The sequence below is a fragment of the Lutzomyia longipalpis genome, chromosome 2 (assembly GCF_024334085.1).
Source record: "Lutzomyia longipalpis isolate SR_M1_2022 chromosome 2, ASM2433408v1".
NCBI classification, from domain to species: domain Eukaryota; kingdom Metazoa; phylum Arthropoda; class Insecta; order Diptera; family Psychodidae; genus Lutzomyia; species Lutzomyia longipalpis.
In genome coordinates this window covers 1,101,021-1,124,510 of record NC_074708.1, presented here as the reverse complement: position 1 = coordinate 1,124,510, position 23,490 = coordinate 1,101,021, and the positions used below count along the sequence as shown (strand labels likewise).

The following is a 23,490-nucleotide window of genomic DNA, read 5'->3' as shown; positions in this document are numbered from 1 at the left end:
AGGGAATTTTCAATCGATATAAAAAACATAAAACGTTAGAAAAATGACAAATATTGATAAGAAACGTTAGAAAATAAATGTCAAACTTTTAAAATAATATTCACACATTAAAAATAATACGTAAAATGATAGAAGAGAAATGTTAAAATTAGCAATGGAGCGAAAAACGTTAAAAAATCGTCAAAAGCAATCGCCAAGGGTTAGAAAACAATCAGACGTTCAAACTTACGTTAAAAATTAACATTGGCAATATCAAATGTTTGAAAAAGAAAAATAAAGTCATTAGGCTAGATTCTGATAGAAATCTTTTCTTTTCTATTCATTTTCAAATCATTCTATCGTCATTCTAGAAAAGAAAATCATTTATTGTTCAGGAAAATAGTCAGAAGAACATCTGAAGAGGCCTGAAAAAGTAATTTTCCTTCAAAAATCCGATTTAAAATAGAAATAACTGTCAGAATCCTATAAGATTTTTCATAGAATACGAAAAATCTTATAACTCACGAATTGTAGAAATAGAAAAGATTTTTTATCAGAATCTACCCTATTTTGTAATCCATTTTCAACATCTCTCAAGTTTAAAAAAAAAAAAAAGAAGAATCTCAAAAGACCCCCCTTGAAAAGATTTCATGGGTACGCCCCTGGAAAGGGAGAGATGGTAAAAGTTTGTAGCATAACACACCACAACAAATTTATTATTGATAATTATAGGGAATATAAGAGAAAATAATCCAAAATAATTTCCATGATGTGTGGTGGAGGTAAGTAGAAATAACCGGAAGAGTATGTCCTCTTGGGGAATATACACATATAACACCAAAGTGGTGACTGCTGTAATGCCCTCTGGCCCCGTTTGCTGTTTTGTTGCGAAATGGGTGGTATAGTAGTATACTACCTATATGAGAGAAAGCATTAAAGTTGTAGTGAAAATGGATAATTTAGGAAAATTACTATGTGGGCAATAATTTATGCGTTGAGATTTCCAAAGCCTTGTTCCGCAAAACCATGAGAAGAAGGGATATATTTGTATAGCATTTGCATATTTCACACAATTCACACTCAATACAGATAGTTCAGGAAACAACGGACCCCTCTGTACACATATATATGTATATGCGTGGTATGGGATGAGCCTCCACTAAAGGTATACCCGTTGTCGTGGGTGGGGGTGTATCGGTGAAATTGCGGTGCTTTATTGCAAATTGTGAGATAAATAGATTTGTTGTGCAATATGATAGTACACCAGAGGCCACGACGAGGCTCTTGGGGCTGGGGGGGGGGGTGGATGCCATCAATGGCATAGAGAAATTGTAGGTACATAATGAACAGTGTGTTTACCCACTTTTCTCTTCGTTTTCTCAGCTCAACAATTCTTCTTCCCGGTGGCGTTGGGGTGGGGAGGGGGTATCTCGTAACCACCAAAAGAAAGAAAGAAAAAGAAGAAAAAATAACCACGTTGAGGAGTCTTCCCATTGTAAAATACCTGACAATGAGATACCAATTGTCATAGCCAGGTACTACGATTCAGACTTATGGGGGTGAGTCCGGTCCGTACGTCCCCATGGCCCACGAGTAACTGAGCCAACCGTACTACGGTGGTTGGGAGAGAGAGTCACCTTAAGACTCCCGCCAACCCCACACACATAAGCCAATCTGTCCTATACCATGACAGTTAGTACCAGCGGTACTACATTCGGCCATTCCTGACTTTTGTGACGTCCTCGGCACAAGCTAGGAAAAGCAAGACAGATTGACCGAATTTTCCCGTGATCTTCGACCAGTATACTTCGCAATGAATGCGATAACAACTGCGGTCCTTTGTATAGAGTACAAGTCTGTATTAGACAACAACTCTTTGCACAAACTGAAGATCATATCAAAATGTTCCAGTGGAACCTCTTCCGACCAGTATACTTCGCAATGAATGCGATAACAACTGGGTTTATGTGTTCTAGAGTGCAAGCCCGGCACAGTGGACAACAACTCTATAGACAACTGGAAGAATATATCAAATTGTTCCTAATGGAACCGTACCTGGTAGTCCAAGTACACAAGGGTTCTGTTTGATTTAGTACGCCAGTGCACATGACACAAAATCATCACACCCATGAACCTACAGGAGGTTCTCTCAACACAGCTTTCGCCATGTTACTTGTTTCTCATGGAACATATGTCTAGACTTAGCCTACCCAGTTCCAGGAACCGTAAGCTCGTTCCATAGAGACTAGTGTCTCCGAGAAACCATTCGCCGTATGACTAACTATCAAGAACCTTCGACCTTAACCTTAGATTGATGTTAATCAATACGACATTTCAGATTTTCAACGTAACAGGCCCACCATGCAAGCATGATGCCTCTCCGCGAAAACCTCGTCATGCTTTATCTACACCAGTATCATTTACTCACAGACTCATGAATCTATATGTCATCTGATCAACGAAGACTCATGATTGTTGTCTTTAGTATTAACTGGTTGCATAGATACATGACCTGAATGTCTTGTCTAGCTTACAATGCGTCCATTGATCGCCCAGACCTACATTCCTATTCATCCATTCTACCATATCTATTGAAAGATCAGGTTGGTTCTATGGATGCTTGAAGAGCCAGTTTATCACAGTATTTCTACTGATCACTTAAACATAGTGAATTGCTCTTCCATGTGCACAGGCACCTTTCTCTTCTCCTGATACCTCACTATGCGAACCATAACCTCAGAGAACTTTCTTTCGCCCAGGTATCCAAAGTTTCAGTAAACCTGATCAGAAGAGAAACGCTACTTTGACACACTACCTCTTATCTGTGTCTACTACACTGCAAGTTATACTTCTACGCTTCACAGTGAAACAACTATTTATGTACCTATACAAGTACCTTCCTCTTGACATGATACCACACCAGTAATAAGAGCGATATTTTCAAGGAACTTCCTTCCGCTCAGGTATCATCAGATGCCTCGATTCGATAAGGATCACACCGAAGAGAGTTTACCTAAGCAACAACGCCACTTGTCCGTTCCACTACTTTTAAGCACTAACTCTATGCTTCAGTGAAACCACTCTCTTCCCTACAATTTACTGAAGAATTTTCCTTGGATAGCGACAACCTTGATTCTTTTCTCCTTAATTTCTATTCGAACCACCATAAGGTTCCTTTCATCTCGGTTTCTGACTAAGATCCCTCAATAATCCTAACACGAGATGTACGAATTCCCAAGAAAAGACCACAAAAAACCAGTTGCCCTAATTCTTCATTATTCTTCTTGAAAGATTCTTCCCCCCTTTTTTCAAGAAGAGTCCCTGTTGGTCTCTTTTTTTCTATTCCCTTTTTTTTTTTCAATTCTCTGAAAGGAAACTTTCAATTAATGGTCAAATTTTTTGTTACGTTGCATTTCAAGGAATTCAACCAATTCTTCTATTCTTTGAAATTTTCATTAAAATTCATTTATTTTTCGAATTTCATGAAGATTTCAACACATTGATTCCTTATAATTCCTTTGCAACTCACAACCTCTTTTCTTTTTTATTAAATCGGGTTCCATCTAAAGATGGATTCCCGCACAAACTACAGCTGAAACATTACAATCTCATACATTATAATACACGGAATAAAAAACCATAATTTTACATTTCATTTTATTCCGTTGACAGCTGTAAAGCAATATTGCAATTAAAATTCCCTTAAAATAACATGTTTACATATAAACATAAAATACAACATTAAGGGAATATCTTGGGTTTGAAAAGCGCTTTTCAGGGTTAACCATAAAAATATATTTCATCAATGTCGGATAACCAATTTGGAGAATACCACTCTCCAATCTAAAAGAAAATACTTGCGATTTCCCTTCTAATACTCCGCATGCATTACTGCATACGCTCCTTTTCGCCGCATCATCAGCGTGTCAGCCGCCACACGGCGTTGGTGTGTGTGTGTGCACTCTCGATGCGATGAAGCACTGCGCCGCTCTCGTTGCTCGCACACACACATTTTTCCTGCGCGCGCCGCTCCAGCACACGCACACCACTTGGCACACTTTTTTGTCCCTTTTTTCGTCATCGAATGACGCATTTTCCTGCACTCGCGACGGTTTTTCCTTTGCGAAAACGTTTTTCGCATCAAAGGAAACCACGACGGGACTTTCCCTGCCCCGAAAAAGCCCCACAAAAGACTTTTTTCCGCACACTTTTCGCGCCGGGCAACACAAAAATTGCCCAAGTGTCACTTTTTCGACGCGGTTTTCACGGCTTTTCCGACACATTTTTCCCGCATTTCGCTACTTTTCACAACGGGGAAACTATTACTAAGCACACACGGGTGCTACAACGCGATTTTCTACGCCGCGAAAGTCCCAAAGCGGTGGACTTTTTCCGCGAATTTCACCACATGACGTCGAAGTGACGCCATGAAATTTTTCACTCGCGAATTTCACGCAAATCACTTACTTTTCACGCGTTCCACTTCCGCGAACGTTATTTGGGCTAATTCCACTTCTGAATTGTAAAATACCTGACAATGAGATACCAATTGTCATAGCCAGGTACTACGATTCAGACTTATGGGGGTGAGTCCGGTCCGTACGTCCCCATGGCCCACGAGTAACTGAGCCAACCGTACTACGGTGGTTGGGAGAGAGAGTCACCTTAAGACTCCCGCCAACCCCACACACATAAGCCAATCTGTCCTATACCATGACAGTTAGTACCAGCGGTACTACACCATTGTGAATTATACAATCATTTTCAAAAGTGACTTGGAGTGTGAAAATGAAGGAAAACTTTAGAAGATGATCTCGTCCGAGAAGTGCAAATGAAATAATTGTTCACTGCATGATAAGTCCAGATGGCGATTCTTCCTTCTCTTCTTCTTTTTTTTCTCCTCCTTATTCCATATAATACACCACCCTTAATCATCTTCTTTTGATCATCCTGTTAGAGAAATAATAATTAAGATTCTCTTTATTCACACAGAAATAAGGAATGAGGAAAAAAAGTGAGGGAATTGTGTGAGACAATTTAATATATTGTTTGGGATTTTTTTTATTCTCAACAGAAAAGAATCCTTCAGGCGTCTGCCAAGAAGACTTTTTTTTTATTTATTCAAGAAATTCCGACTTATTTTATCACGCATTGTTGAGACTTTAAGATGAGTTGTTGAGGAATAATGCCTCAGAGAGAATTAAAAGTAAAGAGAGTAAATTTTATTAATGAGAAGTTTTCTTGAAGAGACTGACCAAACTATTTGTTTTTTAAAAATTTTTTTCGCTTTGTTCTCATTTAACATATAATTTTAGTTATTATGTTTTATAATAATAATAATTTTTCAAAGATTTCTTTGAATTTTGATGCCCGAATGTGATCAGGAAAAATCTTCGAAAATTATGCATTTAGCGCGAGTCAGCCTTAAACTTAAGTTTCGATTAAGAAAACTTTAAAAAAAATCATTAGTTTTTTTTTTTAAGAACACATAAGATATATCCTAATGGAATTTTAAGAAATCTTAGAGAAATAAAAAAAAGACTATGTAATTTTTAAATTATCTAATAATCTAATACCTAATAATTTAAAAATTAAATTAAAAAATTGTTTTTTTATAATTATATTCAACATATTTTCTAAATTTCTCTTAGATTTCTTAAGTTTCCTAAGAATGTCTTAAGTGCTTAAGAAAAAAAATTAATGATTTTTTAAGTTACCTCAATTGAAACTAATAAGGTTTTCTTAAGTCAGAAGGAATCGCACTAAATGCATACCTAATATTTGAAGATTTTTTCCGATAAACTTCGAGCTTTGATGCCTTTAATAATCGAATTTTAATATTCATAAAAATCTTCGAAAAATACCCATTTAGCCTGACATTAGAAATTTCAAGTTTCTCTTAAAAAAAATAAAAATAACTTTAGTTTGTCTTATGAAAACTTTACACATTCTTAAAGAGTCTTAACTTTGGCTTTAGAAAAATTAAAAAATTCTCAAGAATAATTAGAAAAAAAAATCTTATTTTTCTTAACAAATCTTAACTTTCAATTTAGAAAATTTCACTAAACCTATTTTTTTCTTAAAAAAAAAAAACTTAAGATATCCCAAGACGATCTATCCCTATACTTATCACTAGAACAACGTCAGAAAAGAAATAAATATCGTTAAGAAAATTATATATACATACCTACATTGAATTCTGTGCAGATTTCCATTTTAATTTGCAAGAAATAAATCAAATTAAAGTAACAACCATGAAATAAATAAATTAAATAAATTGATGCGAAATGCACCTTTATAGTAGTCAGCTTTTGCAAGAAATCCTTTTCCTCCAATCCCATTTGGATAATTTTACCAACACACTTTTAGCATAGATACTACACAAGTATTATATATATTTCGTGTTTGGTGAACTAACCAAAATGGTTACCTTGGCAATTTTCTTCATCATGAGATAATGGAAAAACTTACCACAAGAGAGACAATTTTGTGAGTTAAAATGGCTCTTTGAGGCAAAAGACAAAGTGTTTGCAAAAGAAGCCACTTGAATTGAAATTCCAATCAATGGGGGATGAACTTTCTCCAAAAGGCAGGGAGGAGGGGCGATGGTTGCGATGTAATACAAAATATCTCACAGTTTTACAGCAAAATATCATTAAGAATTCATGACATCGTAATATTGTGATATCTACCACCGTAATTGTGTTTATGAAATATGAACCCCCGCAAGAGTTGTTGGTGGGTGCGAGAAAAGTGGTGTTGAATCATAAAATAACTCCTTTTCACTCACATCATGTGGGGAGCGGGGGGGATGGGGCATCAAACGAAAGAAAAGGTTTTCTACTTTATATGTATACGACGGGTATACATTATATAGAAAATTCTTTGAGAACTAAAATAAATGCAGAAAAGTGTCACACATGGGAGACAATATGTGTCTCATAGGATAAAATGAAAAGCAGAGGGGAGGGGTGGATAGGTGTGTGTGTCGGTTGGTTTTTGCCTTTTATCCTTACTCACCTGCCACGGAATCGCACAATCTCATCATCATAACTAAAAACACCCTTTTACTTTTATTCTCCAGCCAAAGGTGAGGAGTTTTTTTTTGCGGTGCACATCCAACATATAGTGATGTTCGAAGGTCGCCCTGGGAGTTGGGATATTTTTCTTTTCACACACAGCATAACCTCCCTATAGACACACTATACATCCCCCACATATTGTGCACACCATATATCCCACAGAGAGAAGAGAGAGTGAAGAGAGGATACACCCTTAAAAGTTTCAATGGAAAATAAGAAGACAAAACACGGGAAAGCTGTATTACTTGATGTGTATTCATGCTCCTTTTTTATCCTCTTTCTAAAACTCTCCCCTTGACTCACCCCACCCCCCGCCGTTTCGTCATTCCCTCCGCCCTGCACTCCACGTGCTTCTTCCCTCATGAAGAAACTATAGAAGGACCCCATTCGCGGGGTGGAGAAAAAAACAGAAGCAGCAGCAAGAAGCTCGCACATATGAGACGATATTTCGATATATATACACAGGAGAGGATCGAAAGGAGAGAACTTTGAGATTCCTCAGCATATTGGCATATGTGGGAGGGATCTCTTTGGCGGGGGGTGGGGGGAGGCGGGAGGATTTTGCGTTTAGGAGCTTGAGAGACATGGCTAAATGCTGTGTAAAATCATGACTATGTAATTTTTCCTTCTCTTTTGTATGGTAACAAACCACCGATCCATACATACATATACCCGTCCTTACACCCCCGCATACAGTCCTTTTTCCCACCAACCCCCCACACATACACACATACCCACGGTGAGCCCCTCAAACTCCTAAACAGCAACAACAACAAAAAAAGCATCAAGGGAGATACAATGATGAAAATACGTATGCTGGGGCATAGTGAGGCGAGATGTAGAAATGGGCGGGTGTTGCGAGGGGGTAGAGGGTGCTTTTTTCCACCATGTTTCTCGGACAGATTAATGTTTGTGCATGCACACGAAAGAACTAATGGAAAATTGGAAGGAGTAAAAGGCTTTCGCAATATAAAACAAAACTTTCAATAAGCGAAATTGTGTTTTTCATTCTAAACTTTTTTTTCTCTCTCAACGCTACCGCCCCCTTAGACACGCCAAAATAGGGGGTGGATTGTTCAAAAAGTATTTATAAATTGAAGTCTAATTTTTTTGTTGATGCCCAAGAGAGAGATTGTTTAGGTACTTGTGCTGAAGAAGCATTGTTTAGTGGAATATTGAGAATATTGATTAGATTTTTTAGGATGACAACGCGCAAAATAAATTGAATGAATCTTGAAAATTATTAAAGGAATTTACTTTAAAATGAATAAACTCTATTTGAGGTATTAGAATCAATGTTAGAAAATTTTACGAGAAGAATTCAAGAGAATGTTCTCTCAGATTACAGATAGAAACAAAACTTTTTGAACAGTCCTTGTGCATTCCATCCCTGAGTGAGTGTGATGGCTTTTTACTCTACAAAATTTTCGAAAAGAATCCCTCACCATCAGCGACTCAACCCTAGAACAAACTTGTGGTATCCAACAACAGCTAAAAAAAATTCCCCTGAACTACGCGACGTGAAAAAGTCACCGCACACACCAAATCCAATCCACTCAGCGAATGGTCACGAGAACAAAAAAAAAGAAAAAAGAAGTATAAGCAAGAATAATGATACTTTCAATACACTCGAGCCAGTATATGGTATCATAATCCCATTTTCATCTCATTGCCTGACACTGACACCACACCGTTGGTGTGCTTCTATATAAATTTTTAAATAACCTCCCCCATCGTGTGCAAAAGAAAAAGCATTTGAGCTCAAAGGCGGTAAATGTGATCACCGGCATTATCGGGCTTTTGTTCACCTGAGCTCTTCTTATTTATCTAAAAGCACAAACACTAAACACGATGCTCATGGCACAAAGTTTGTGCACAGCTAGCACAGTATATGTTCAACATACACACACATAGCACCCAATTTTCAACATGAAAATTTTATATTAAATTCCGCAACAAATATAACAAACAAAATATTTTATATCCACATGTACATAATTGTGAATATATGCCGTTGATCCTTTCTAAATAACTTGTCATTTACCACTAATGAATACAAATAATTCATTCACATATATAGAAAAGCCCCAGAAAAGCACACAACTGTGCAAATTTTAGAGGGGTACCCTACCATGGAATTTGATGGGGTGTGTAATGTTGGGAAAATTCTAATTCCATTTTACACACATAGTTCCATTGAAAAGTTTCATTTGAAGGATTTCATGGAGCACCCCACCTCCGCCATACAAAATCACTTCCCGTTAATTTAATTCCCGAGTAGATATTTGATCAATTAGCAGTGTATAATATTTGCAGAGAAACTTTCAAATAGTTCAATAGTCGGGTATATGTTAAGATGTTTGGTTCTCTCTTCATTATTTTGTTGGGGTTCATGCGGAAATTCGGGGATGTTTGTGGAGTTTTTTTTTCCTAATGCTTCAAAGTATTCATTTTAGTTGGGATTCTGCAAATTAATTGCTCTTTATTTTTAACCCTTTCGCATCAATGTGAAACGATATTTTATGGGTACTCTCAGGAAACCTTTCTCAGTCAGGTTTGACCCAATGGACGCGAAAGGGTTAAGGTAGAATTATGGAAATTTGCATAAATACTTTTTAGTGAAACATTGAGTTAATTAATGAGGACAAAAATATGTTTCAGAAATCAAAATTAATCGACAGAGTTTTGAAACATTTTTCGAATGTTTCAAAGAATGGCAAAAATGGGGTATTTGCTGATTTTGTTTCATTTCCTTCGGTATTCTATGAAACATTCAAAATGTTTCAGACCCTTGAAACACGTTTTTTTTAACCCTTTAGCGTCTGAATAAAACATAGAAACACGCGATGATTTTAACACTTGGAGGACCCAACATTTGGCACAACGCGGAGGATCAAATTGGTAATAAGTACCAGTTGATAAAATATGCTCAATAATTAATTATTAATCAGTTTATTGAACAAGGATCGAAAGTTTCACTAATTCTCAATTTCCTTCAAGCATTCCTACATCGAATTACTAAATATTTAATTTAGAAAATCGTCACTGAAAAAAAATTGCGTAGAATCGATGCAAAATTGCCAATTCAAACGACTTTTTTAGCTACAATTTTACATAATTTATTATTGCGCCTAAATAATCACAAACTTTGATTCTTTAAGTAACTTTTTAATCACTTCCGGCAATAAAATTAGTCCACATTAATGATTTTTACCGAGGAAAAGTGAACAAGAGTACTTTATTTGGGAAATATGGGGAAACATAACCTAAAAACCACGGCAAAAATGTATGAGATTTTGACTGGTAATGATTACCAATTTGATCCTCCACGTTGGATTTTGACTTTGACCTCAATTATCTTCCAAATAAAAGAATTTTCTCGAGATTTTCTTTCTTCTATCTTAAAGTAATTAAAATTCCCTACACATAGATGCTAAATTCATCGAGATAAGTCCAATAGATTTTATTCTGTGACGATTTTAAGGTTTCAATTGGTACCAATTACCAGTAAAGTCCTCCGAGTGTTAAAGGACATTTCGGAATAAAACATTTTCTTTGGCTTCTTCTACGTAAACTTTACGTAAATTCATTTGAATTCGAGAAAATAAAATGTTTCACGTTTGATTCAGCGTATAGCTTAATTTATTCGAAAGGGTTAATTAATTGATTTTAATTTTGAGTAAAAAAAAAAGAAGATTAAGGCTCTCCACCAATATCCTTAGAATTCTTTAACACTTGGAGGACTTTACTGGTAATCGCTGCCAATTTGTCTTTTTTTAAACAATTATATATTAAAATCTATCGAGCTCACCTTGATAAATTCTACATCAATGTGTAGGCGACTTCAAATACTGAAAGTTCGTCAAAAGAAAATCTGGAAAAACGTTTTCTTTATCATAGAAAATTAAGCTCAAAGTTTGAGGTTAGAAATTCGTGTCCTCCAAGTGTTAAAAATTATTTGAGCATTATTCAGAGAAATTAATTTTCAAACATTTTTTATTAAAAAAAATATATAATATTTTTTTTTAATTTTAGGTTTAGAATTTAGGGAAACCCGGGAAAATAGTAACTGACAGACAGATCAACAATTCATTCTATATGAATAAAAATTATTCTTTATTTTATTCTTCTGGCATTCTGGATGTTGCAGAAAAAATTCCAAAATGTCCAAAACACAAAACTACGTGATGAGCAAATGCAGAAAAAGAATTTTTTTTTATTCTTTAAGAAATCTTTTAACCAACTCTCCCGTGATATTTGTAAAAGCTTCCTCGTTTTTTTTTTTGCTTTTGAAAGCTCAAGTCAAGCTCAAAAGGAAGAAAATACTACACACACACACATAGACAATTTTCTTCAGCGCTTTTTGGTACAGAAGATTTATCTGCTAAGTCGTGAATTAAAATCAAGAGTTGTTGAAGCCCCACATCGAATTTGTGGGGCGTCCTCGTGATCTCTCTCCTATATATGTAGGTATAGTTTAGTTACTACCCCAACTTATCTTGTGCGGTGCTGTTCATTGTGATTTTTATCACATCTACTTGTCGGTGTGCTCCTTATATACATACATAGCATACATAGATGTTGAAGAAGGAAAATTCTTCTGCTCTTCATTTGGCATGGACTCAATTGCGAATTTGTGGGGTACATAGAAGGGGGTGGTGTAGGTTGTGGTTTGAGTGTTAGTGGGTTACAGTTCTGCGGGGGAGGTATGATATAAATATATATATTTTTGTGAGCTACAAATCCAAAAGAGAAAAAGAACAATGACGATGTTGTTGGATGGAGGGGTTCGTGTGGTGATAATTTTCTTTTTCTCCTCATCTATTTGCAGCTGACAAAACTCCAAGTGGATTTCCTGTTATCACGGTTCAGCGGCCTAGCACTCGGGTTATTGAAATTGGGCACACAGCTGTTATGCAATGCAAAGCAACTGGAAATCCCAGCCCTAAGCTCTATTGGTTGAAGGATGCCAAACGTGTAGATATGACTAATCCACGATATATTCTCAATGACGGTAAGTCCTTATTTCTCTTTGTATTATGTATATTTATTATCCCTTTTCGAAAATTATGTACATCTTCGACATATCTATATGTATGTATGTATATTTTATTGTTTGTTCGTGTGAGAAATAACTCTACGCGATGGGGATGAATTGTTTTCTCCACCCAAAAGTCTATATAGACATATTTTTTCTTTGATTGCTTTAAAATTGCTCTCGCACTGTGTGGGCAGATGTAGTGCTGCTGAGAGGACAACGTTTGAAAAAAAAATCGTGATTTTAGAAAAAAATTATCTTTTAAGTAGGGAATCACGATTTTTAATGGTCGTCAGCACAATCTGTGTATAGAAAAACGTGACTTTTTTTCTATCGATTTCCCTCCGTTTTGCCGCTTTACATTCTTCTTCTTCCTGGCTCGTGTTTTTTTTTCTTTCTCCTCCACTGGCCATGTAAAAATGTTCCATCTCGGATTAACGTGATGAAAATGGAATGTTTTTTGCACGCAGCTGGGGATATATACTCTCTCTCTCACAGTCAGGGTGGAATTTCCCTGTCTTATCTTCCTTTTATACCTACATACATAATACTCTTCCCTTGGCTCCCACAGTTGTGTTCTCTTGGGTGCTGTTTGGAGAAATTATCTAATATTTTTCCAATAGACACTATAAATCATACATAAAAAAAATCTCACACACTTGTTTAGAGCAACAAATCACAACGAAGCTTTTTTATTTCTACAGGGTGCACAGCGGTGGTTTGATAAGTTTCTAGAACATATTTTCCTTTCCATCTTCTTCTTGTGATTTATAGACTTTGAAATAATTTTATAATTTTGTAGATTTATTGATAAAAAAGAGAGAAGAGGATCATGAGGTAAAATTCACTAGTAAGTTGAGCTTAAAATTTTAAGTCAGGCTTAAAAATATAAGTCTGTCTTTAAATTTTAAGTCATAGCTAAACAGCTATAAGCTCTGCCATCTTATCCTGAATTTCTTTGAAATTGTTTTTTTTTTTTTGTTCAATACTCAATGTAAAAAAGAATTCAGTTGAAATACATACATTTTTTAGGTCAGACTTAAAATTTTAATTTTTAATAAAATTCGCTAATTGAATAAAAAAAGTTTTTTTTAAGTCTGACTAAAACAGCTGACTCAAAATTTTAGGCCCAACTTAAAAAACTGACTCAAGAACCGATCTAAAATTTTAAGACAGACCTATAATTTTAAACCTGACTTAAAAAAATTGACTTAAAATATTAAGCCCGACTTACTAGTGAATTTCGCCCATGGAAAAAATTGAATTCATTTCTCAAGATTTTTTTTGTTAGTCAATGAAAGCTATTTAAAGCAATTTTGCGCCAAAGAAAATATTTTTTTTGTGGAAATTCTAGAAACTTACCAAACTACCCCTTTTCGTAGATACATACATATGTGTAGAAAAATTGTCCCAAAAAGTTCCTATTTTTTGTCTGCTCTCACGAATTTATTTTTTTTTGTTGGTTCAGGGGGAGATCTTCAGATTAATAATAGCGAAGAGGATGATATGGGAAAATATGAATGTGTGGCAGAAAATTCAGTTGGAACGGAACATTCAAAGCCAACAGTTCTGTATGTGAAAGTTCGGCGTGTTCCACCTCAATTCTCCCGACGTCCTGAGGCGCTCAGTGAAGTGATGCTGGGATCGAACTTAACACTCACATGTGTCGCAGTTGGGAGTCCCATGCCCTATGTGAAATGGCGCAAAGGTAAGGGAAAGTCAATCATAACGCGTCCAGTTATTAGAGTTGGTATACCACAACGCGGATGGGTCAGTCTATGCGTTGCAATTTAATTTGTGAGTAGAGGCAAAGTCGATTTTTTGTAAAATTTCGTAATTTGACAAATTAAAATTCTTATATCTTAAGTTCTATTAGACCTACAGAAATTTCTTGACTAGTTCTGGAAAGGTATTGAAATAAGCTATAATCTGATGTATATTTCAATACATTTCAAGGTCACCTCCAGAACACAAAATGGCGGATTTTTGTTCTACCAAAACAGTTTTTTGCACTTTTTGTCCTCAAGGAATGGTTCTAGAGGTTTCTGATGTTCCGGAAAGTTATAGAGTTTTGCAAAACCTTTAATTAGATACCAAATTGAGCAATATCGGATAAGCCGTTCAAGAGATATGGCTCTTAGAACTTTTCAAATTCAAGAAATTTTCAAATGGTTATATCTTCTAAACGGCGACATAGATTTTCTTCATTTTCGGACTGGTGAAAGATATTGAGTCAGGCTACAACATATCAAAATTTAAAGGAAATCTATAACAGATGTTCGGAGATATTGCCCCTTAAAGTTAGGCAATTTTTGTTTTTGTTTTTAGCGCCTCTTGCGGATGTTTTTGAAACTTGAAATGTTCTAGACAGTTGTAGGGCTTCGCAATACCTTTCATTTGATACCAAGATGGTCAAAATCGGTCAAGCCGTTCTCGAGATATATCGAAAAAACACTTTTTGCTTTAGGCCGCCATATTTGCTAAACCGCTTGACCGATTGTCAAGTATGAATTATTGATGAAAACATTTCACTGAGCTCTACAACATACTAAAATTTCAGACCTCTAGCTATAAGGGAAATGGTTGACAGTAGTTCAAAATGGCGGACGGCGGCCATCTTGGATTTTGAAAATGTGAAAAAATGAAATTTTACACCCACATTTCTATAGAAAACTTCAAACCAGAAGTCTCTATCTCTTGCCGTTCTCGAGATATAAGGCAAAGTTTGGGCGACCGGCCGGCAGGACGGCCGGCCGGCCGGCCGGCAGGCCGGCCGGATCAAAAATTTTCCACCACCATTTTCGTAATGTGGGATGTCTAAAACGTGCTCATACCAAGTTTGAGCCCGATCTGAGATGGTCGGTTTTTCCGACGATTACAATACTTGGTATGCCACGATTGTGGTATACCAACTAATTGCGGGGTGGGTTGGAAAAAGATGCTTATTGTCGACGGGATCTATTGAAAAATATACCAAAAACTTTTTCTCTATATGTACATATGTGACCCCAGGTGACCAGGAATTGACGCCGGACGATCAACTACCTATTGGACGGAATATTCTGGAGCTGACAAATATTCAGCATAGTGCAAATTATACATGCATAGCAGCATCGACGCTGGGAATTATTGATGCTCCGGCAATTGTTAAAGTTCAATGTAAGTTTTCTTGTATAAGAAGCTTTTCCAATATAAAGGTGGTACGGGGTCCTTTGAAAACTCTCCCCTCCCCCACATGAATGAAATGTGGGTGGGATGGGCAAAAAAAGTGTGATGATGCTAATGGTAAAATGTGTCCTTCTTCATTTCACACAAACCAACGAAAAAAAAAAACAACAGCCCTCCCTACAGCACCAACGGAAGTCTCCATATCGGAAGTGACTGCGACATCGGTACGCCTTGAGTGGTCATACAAGGGACCCGAAGACTTGCAGTACTACGTTATACAGTATAAACCCAAGAATGCCAATCAGGTGAGTGAAGTAAGCTTAAACATAACCCGGAGAATCCCAACCGAAATTCCACCTCAATCCTTTAGCTTAGATGGGGGTATATATCGTTGTTTTATTGGATTTCTATGGGGGAGATTTTCGGGTACAATTTTCGGGGGAAAGGGTGGAAAATACCTCACTCGTGTGGCGAGAGTTTATTTGGCACACTAACTTCAGCTAATTGTCCCTCGTATCGTGCCAGCAATATTGATTGATGAACTTTCTCTCTCCCTTCGTGACTTTTGCTCCTCATGAACACGAAATTGCCAGAGAGAAATTCATATGAATTGTGCAATCTTCAATTGGCCTAAAATAAAGATTTTCCCACATCTTGTCTCATTTATTTTATTAGCGATTTTTTTCAGTGTTTTTAAATTAATTTTAAAGGAGGCTATTCTGCTATATATGGGAGCTGCTCTGGGTCGAGAAAACAATGAGATGTGCATGATCTTGTAGAGAATAAAAAAAGAATGAGAAATTGTCAAAGAAACTCCCTATTATCCACTGAGATCATAGAGAAAAAAGTTAACAAAGATTTCACACAAAAATTGGCAGTATTTACCAATGTTGTCCCTTTAAATGTTTCAAAACATTCGCATTAATGTTTCGTAGCGACAAATTCATCGAAGAAATATTGTCACAAAAGTGTTGCAATATTTAAAGGTTAAAACTAATGTTGACGCAAATTTACCTTATTGTGACGCAGAAAAAGACTAGTTGAGACTCAATTCCCCTTTTTGCGACTCAACTCTTTTCTTATTTAGACTCAGCCTTTGACTAAAGTAGACTCAATTTTTTTAATTAATGTAGACTCAGCCTTTATCTTATGGTGACTCAATTCTAACTTATCTGTACTACAAAATACTTAATGTAGCCGAGAGTTTCAACTTAAGGCGACGTTAAAAAAAAGTAAGACAACGAATATTTTATTTAAATGAACAGAAATCTTTGAATGTTTGCGATAAGCGAACTCCTCCGCTGGGCCGGCTGAGTCTAAATAACAAAAGAGTTGAGTCGAAAAAGGGGGAATTGAGCCTCAATTAGTCTGTTTCTCATTCACGATTAGATGGAGACAATATTTAAAAGGACAAAATGGGTAATGGCCGCCAACTTTTAAGCATTTTTTATGAAATCTTTGCATGCTTTTTTCTATGAAGAAATGTTGCAAATTTGTAGGTTTTATAGCGAATTCTTATTATTTTTTGTGAATCTCAAAAAGATTATGTAGATCAAAATTATTTTCCCAACCTTTGGCAACTCCAATATTCAGCTGAATAACCTCCTTTAGCGTATTTTTCTCAATAAAGAGAATTTCAGGGGAAAATCTACTCCATTAGTGTCTTTATGAAAAATTTCAACTAAAAAAATTTATTTGATTATCTCCAATATATTTCATGAATTTTCTCATCCGAAAATCCACATCCTGATAAATTCAAACCACCTGCACTTTTCTTCATTTCTTTCTCGGGGTTTTCTTTCTTTATTTTTTTTTTACTACTCACGAAAGAAAAAGAAAGTTCCCCAACGATTCTATTAAGAAATTTCAATGGGAAATAAATCATCATAGTGGTTGGATTCAATACTATACTATTTCACCATGGGTATATCACAGGGAATCCTTTTCCTCTCCTCTTCCTTCCTCTTTTTTATTATTTTTCTTTACCTTCTTCCTTCTCACAATGAGAAGGAGGGATATATGAAGAATGTGCAGAACACTAAATACTTACAAACCACATGATATAAATAATAATTTCAGGCATTCAGTGAAATAAGTGGCATAATTACGATGTTTTATGTTATCCGTGGCCTGAGTCCGTACACAGAGTATGAATTCTATGTAATTGGTGTTAACAATATTGGACGTGGACCACCTTCGATTCCAGCCACATGCACAACGGGTGAAACAGGTAATAATTTCTTGTAAATTATTGCTCCCTCCCCAATATAATGGTGTGTGGTGTGGTGTAAAGGGAAAAAGGAGAAGGCCCCAAGTGACTGCTTTGACTGTCTTATTACCACAACCGACCAAATACCATCTATACCCGACTATGTGTATGATTATACCCCCTGCTCCCATTTTCATGTGTGATAGTAATGTGTTTATATACATTTTTGCACCCTCTCTTTGCACGTCTTTCCCATATACCCCATGGGGAGGAAAGAAGGTTGTGAATGCACTGTAAGGGTGGGTGGGGGGAGGTTGGAATTTCACTCAATTACATCCTAATCAGCTAATATCTCAAAGTATATTGCTGCAGACAGTCATACAGCTGGAGGGGGTGGGTGGTGGAAACTAAAAGAGAACACAATGGTGCAAGGAAATAGCGAAACATTCTTCATTGAAGAAGCTAAAATGTTGCAGCAAAGGATTTTATTAATTTTCAAGCTCTCATTATTGCATGAGTTCTATTAAAGGAGATTAGGGTTAAAATTTCATTTTTTTAATTTGATTTTAGCGAAAATTTAAAAACTTTATTTTAGGGGAAAAAAATAAGTATAATTTTCTGGAAAATCACTTTTTTTTTTAATAAAATAAACTCGAAAATGCTATTTCCCTTTTATACATATTTATTTACTCATCCCACGTAAATGTAATTAAATTCAATTTTTTTTAAAAGCTGCGTGAAAATTTCACACAGTCGTTTTTTCAACTCCTAAAGTAGATTTAAAAAAAAAGAGCTCTCCAAAAAATGGATTTATTTAATATTTTCCCATTTTGCTAACAAAATGCCGAGGGATTGTTGACTGGATTCTCTTTCTCTCTCTTTGTAAGTATATTATACAGCAAACTGAATGAATTATTGGTTCTATTTGTGAAGAAAAATCACCCCTAATTTTGACAATACTTCACCCCATTTTTTTCTCTCTCGCTTTCCGCGTACATCCAAAAAAAAAGCCAAACAACTGGAGGTGCCAGTAAGTTTCTCTCATAAATATTTTTGCAAATATATATTTTTTGAATTATATATATTGGGAGCTTTTTGTGAAGTCCATCTTCGTGTGTGTGTTGCATTTTAGCTCTGTAAGAGATCTTTTTCATAAAAAGAAAAATAAAATGTGAATTTTTTTTTATTTTATCTCTCCTTCGTGCAATTTAGAAATGGAAAGTGCGCCGAGAAACGTGCAAGTGCGTCCTCTCAGCTCTTCAACGATGGTTATTACTTGGGAGCCACCTGAAACGCCAAATGGGCAAGTTACGGTGAGTTTTACGGATGTAGTAGAAGCTTAGCTATATATGTTAAGTATATAGAATAATGTACTGGTAAGCTGACCAAGCTTACGAGAGCTGTGTTTCTTTCAGTGTACCAATTTTGTGAGAGCAAACTAGAACGCGAATTAATTTAAATACGCGCAAAATCGGGAAAATTAGAACAGTCATACCCTAAGAAATCTTTAGAAGGCAATATCTCGAGAACGGATCCATAGATTTTCATAAATTTTTTTTTGTTTGAAAGGTCTTGAAGTCAGTTATAACATATCGAAAAATGAGAAAAATTTATGTCGCCATTTTCGAAAAATTCGAGTTCGAAATTTTCGAAAACTTTGTTTTTGACTTTAGCGCCTCTTGCGGTCATTTCTCGAACTTGCAATGTTCTAGACATTTGTAGGGTTTCTCGAAACCTTTCATTTGCGCTTGAGTTGATCAAGATCGGACTTGTAGAACCCGAGATATGACATGCCAACTTTGGAAGGCTATATCTCGAGAACGGATCCATAGATTTTCTTCATTTTTGGCATGAAGCTAGATAATATGGTCATCTACAACATATCAAAAAATGAAAAAAATTTATGTCGTCATTTTCGAGATATTCATCGAAAACTTATCGAAAATTTTGTTTTTGATTTTTGGCCCCCTAGCGGTCACTTTTGAAACTTCGTATGTTCTAGAGAGTTGTAGGGTTTGTTGAGAGCTTTCATTTGAGTCTGGGTTGATCAAAATCGGTCAAGCCGTTTTCGAGTTATGGTCGATTTTCGATGAAAAATTGTGGCGGCCATATTGGCTAAACGGCTTGACCGATTTTGATCAACTCAAGCTCAAATGAAAGCTCTCAGCAAGCCCTACAACTTTCTAGAACATCCAAAGTTTCAAAAGTGACCACTAGAGGGTCAAAAATCAAAAACAAAATTTTCGATTAGTTTTCGATGAATATCTCGAAAACTGTACGATAGATTTGGATGAAATTTCAGTATGTTATAGTTGACTATATTATCTAGCTCCATGCCAAAAATGAAGAAAATCTATGTCGCCGTTCTCGAGATATAGCCTTCCAAAATTAGCATTAAATATTTCGGGTTCTACTGGTCCGATTTTGATCAAATCAAGCGCAAATGAAAGGTTTCGTGAAGCCCTACAAATATCTAGAACATTGTAATTTTGAGAAATGACCGCAAGAGGCGCTAAAGTCAATATTTTGCATATGCAAAATTTTTAAGTCTAAATATTTCAAATACTGTACTATGCATTTCGTTAAAATCTCAGTATGTTATAGCTGAGGTCAAGACCTTTCCAACAACAGGTTATTTAAAAAAATCTATGGAGCCGTTCAGGAGATATAGCCTTCCAAAATTAGCATTAAATATTTCGGGTTCTACTGGTCCGATTTTGATCAAATCAAGCGCAAATGAAAGGTTTCGTGAAGCCCTACAAATATCTAGAACATTGTAATTTTGAGAAATGACCGCAAGAGGCGCTAAAGTCAATATTTTGCATATCCAAAATTTTTAAGTCTAAATATCTCAAAAACTGTACTATGCATTTCGTTAAAATTTCAGTATGTTATAGCTGAGGTCAATACCTTTCAAACAACAGGTTATTTAAGAAAATCTATGGAGCCGTTCAGGAGATATAATGGTTTTAATTTTTTATTTAATTAATACGCAAATTCTTAGGCGCCCCGCGAAGCGGGGCGCCTTATATATAAGGTATATAAATATAAATGCAGAGTAAAATATAACGGTAATATATAAATATATATAGTTGCATATTTAATTAGTACGCTAACTATTTGGCGCCCCGCGAAGCGGGGCGCCTTATATATAAGGTATATAAATATAAATGTAAATGCAAAGTAAAATATAACGGTAAAATATAAATATGTATATATAACTACATGGTACAGATTAAGGAGAAAAGGGAATGTACATGGTAAGTTTCACTTACGGGCTGTGATTCTTCCTTCAGAGGTCAGTCTAAGTGTGATATTTGATATAAGTTTGGTGGTGCAAACTCTGGGGAAGGATGACTCGCGCCACGAATCACAGCCAATGCGCGAGTTAGCCTTCCCCCAGAGTTTGCACCACCAAACTTATATCAAATATCACACTTAGACTGATCACTGAAGGAAGAATCACAGCCCGTAAGAGAAACTTACCATGTACATTCCCTTTTCTCCTTAATCTGTACCATGTAGTTATATATACATATTTATATTTTACCGTTATATTTTACTTTGCATTTACATTTATATTTATATACCTTATATATTTCCTAATGTATTCAGTACTTTATCATATAGAACTTTTCTTAAACTTGGTTTTCCGGTGTTGGTCACATTTAAAGACTTAATTATTGAAGAGTAAGAAAATCACTTTACGCCATCTAATATGCGACGCCATCTTGAGATTTTCCTCAAAACACAAAGGTAGGTTTTTCTCAGGATCTACTGGATGGATTTTGATGGGGTAAAAAGCAAATGGAAGAGGAAGAATCAGTGGAAAATGTACCGGAATAGATTTTAGGATTTCGACTCAGAAGTTGAGAAAAATAAATAAGAATATTTGTCTACTTTTCACAGCTTCTGAGTCGAGATTCTAAAATCTGTTCCGGTACATTCTCCGCTAATGCTTCGTCTTTCATTTGTTTTTTACCCCATTAAAATCCATCCAGTAGATCTATTCGGATTATTCGCCAACACAGTCAAATTAATCGGTAGTTATTATGCTCAAAAATAGTCATTAAGGAAATGACTATTTTCTCAATTTATTTTAATCTGACGTTTCACGGGATTAGTTTTCCTCTTTCTTCAGGCACAAAAATTACACATAAAGTGTCTGACAACCAAAGTATACGTTAAAAATGAAAGAACAACAAAATATAACACTACGAAGGAATTTCTTCAGCACAGACACATTTCCTTTTATTATAATCAATTTTTTTGAATCCTTTAAATCAACATTCCGATGATAAATCTCATCTGACATCATTTTCAAAGCATCCATAAAATTCCCATCGATATTGAAAGCTCTCGCGCTTATATTATCACAAATGCAAACATAACTTAATCCTTAATTTCCCTCAAAAAAAAAGGACACAAAGGGATTTTTGTGGCAATTGCTGTTTGTATGGATTTAAGTGAGGCGATGTGTCCTTTGTGATTGAGGATTTACATCGTCTTGTTGACGCACACACCCTCGCAATGCAACATCAAAATATTATTCTCAAACATTTCATCCTCAATGTACCATATATATAAAAAAAAAAAGTCAACAACATTTTTCTCTTCTTTCTCGTAAAGAAAAAAAAAAGAAAACTTTTATTGTTATCCATTTACTACGTTTACGGGGACGGGGGCGGGGAGGTGTTTTTTGGGGGGAGTAGGTGGGGACGAAAAGTGAATTTTGTAGATAAAAAGGACAGTAAACTCGATAAAAAGGTCCATTTGTTCCACTTGACGGATATCTATTGGGATGTTTTGGGCCTCAATGGCACACCCCTCTCGTAGCTTCCTCGTCTCTCCGTAAATACATTGCGCGTTCTTGAGTAAATCGGCACATACATATAGTGAAATGGTATGAGGGGGGTTGGGGGTGGGGGAAAATGGAGTGTTTGCACGATGAAAAGAAAGTGGAGATGGGAAGTTTGTTTGAAGTGTTGATATAATTGTCCAACAACGTGATGTTTTTACCCCCTTTTCCAATTTAAGGGCTATAAAGTCTACTATACGACAAATCCAAATCAACCGGAGGCATCGTGGGATTCACAAATGGTAGACAATAGCGAGTTAACAACAATATCTGAATTAACGCCACACGCCATTTACACAGTCCGTGTGCAAGCATTCACGTCTATGGGTCCCGGACCAATGTCGAATCCGGTGCAAGTAAAAACCCAACAAGGTAATTAATTGAGCTTCCATGAAGAGAAGAATTGTTTGTATGTTGTTTAAAAAAAAAAAAGAACAGAAAGAGAGTGAGATTGAGAACTTTGGGGAGATGCCAAAGTGAATTAAAATGGCATGAATGTTATGTGTATGTAGAAGAAGGAGGTATGTGACTGGGGGGTTGTATGATTTGTGAATAATTTATTAAATTTTATGGATGGCAATAATTGATTTTGTTTTGCAATCTCACCCAGGCGTACCGTCGCAACCAAGCAATTTCCGGGCAATTGATATTGGAGAGACATTTGTGACTCTATCTTGGTCGAAACCATTGCATTCCGGTGAAAATATTGTTCACTATGAACTATATTGGAATGATACATATGCCAATGAGCAGCACCATAAGTGAGTATATTTATCTTTCATTCAATTCAAACCATCATGCAATGCACTATATGTATATACATACTTTACATATGTATGTAGGTATACAGTCTATGTGCCATATTTTGGGTGGAATTTAAACCACCCCCCGCAAAAACCATTCATTCTAATTTTGTGTTCATTGATTGATTTTCGCTTTGACCAGAAAATGATAGGTTAAAGCACTGTGATATGTATACACAGACTCACATATGGGATTATCTAATTAATTTAATGGGCTTTTAAGCTCTCTAAATCAATGTTATTGGCAATTGAATTAGTTTAAGGAAGGTATTTATTTAAGCAACATGATTAAAAATGCTAATTTAGTCCAATATTATTGTCTACAAATCAATTTGCTTGTTATCAAAAAATAC

At 35.8% G+C, this 23,490-nt stretch overlaps 1 protein-coding gene across 7 annotated transcripts in view; it reads left to right on the top strand.

Annotated features, from left to right (window-relative positions):
* LOC129788381 (tyrosine-protein phosphatase Lar) overlaps positions 1-23,490 on the top strand; it is a 138,745-nt gene that overhangs the window by 75,850 nt on the left and 39,405 nt on the right. For all 7 annotated transcript variants that reach the window (XM_055824359.1, XM_055824362.1, XM_055824364.1 and 4 more), the window contains 8 exons: positions 11,893-12,075; positions 13,568-13,807; positions 15,112-15,258; positions 15,439-15,572; positions 17,347-17,497; positions 18,689-18,789; positions 22,514-22,706; positions 22,945-23,095. In XM_055824359.1, the coding sequence (XP_055680334.1) occupies positions 11,893-12,075; positions 13,568-13,807; positions 15,112-15,258; positions 15,439-15,572; positions 17,347-17,497; positions 18,689-18,789; positions 22,514-22,706; positions 22,945-23,095 (1,300 nt within the window). The remainder of the gene's footprint in view (positions 1-11,892; positions 12,076-13,567; positions 13,808-15,111; positions 15,259-15,438; positions 15,573-17,346; positions 17,498-18,688; positions 18,790-22,513; positions 22,707-22,944; positions 23,096-23,490) is intronic.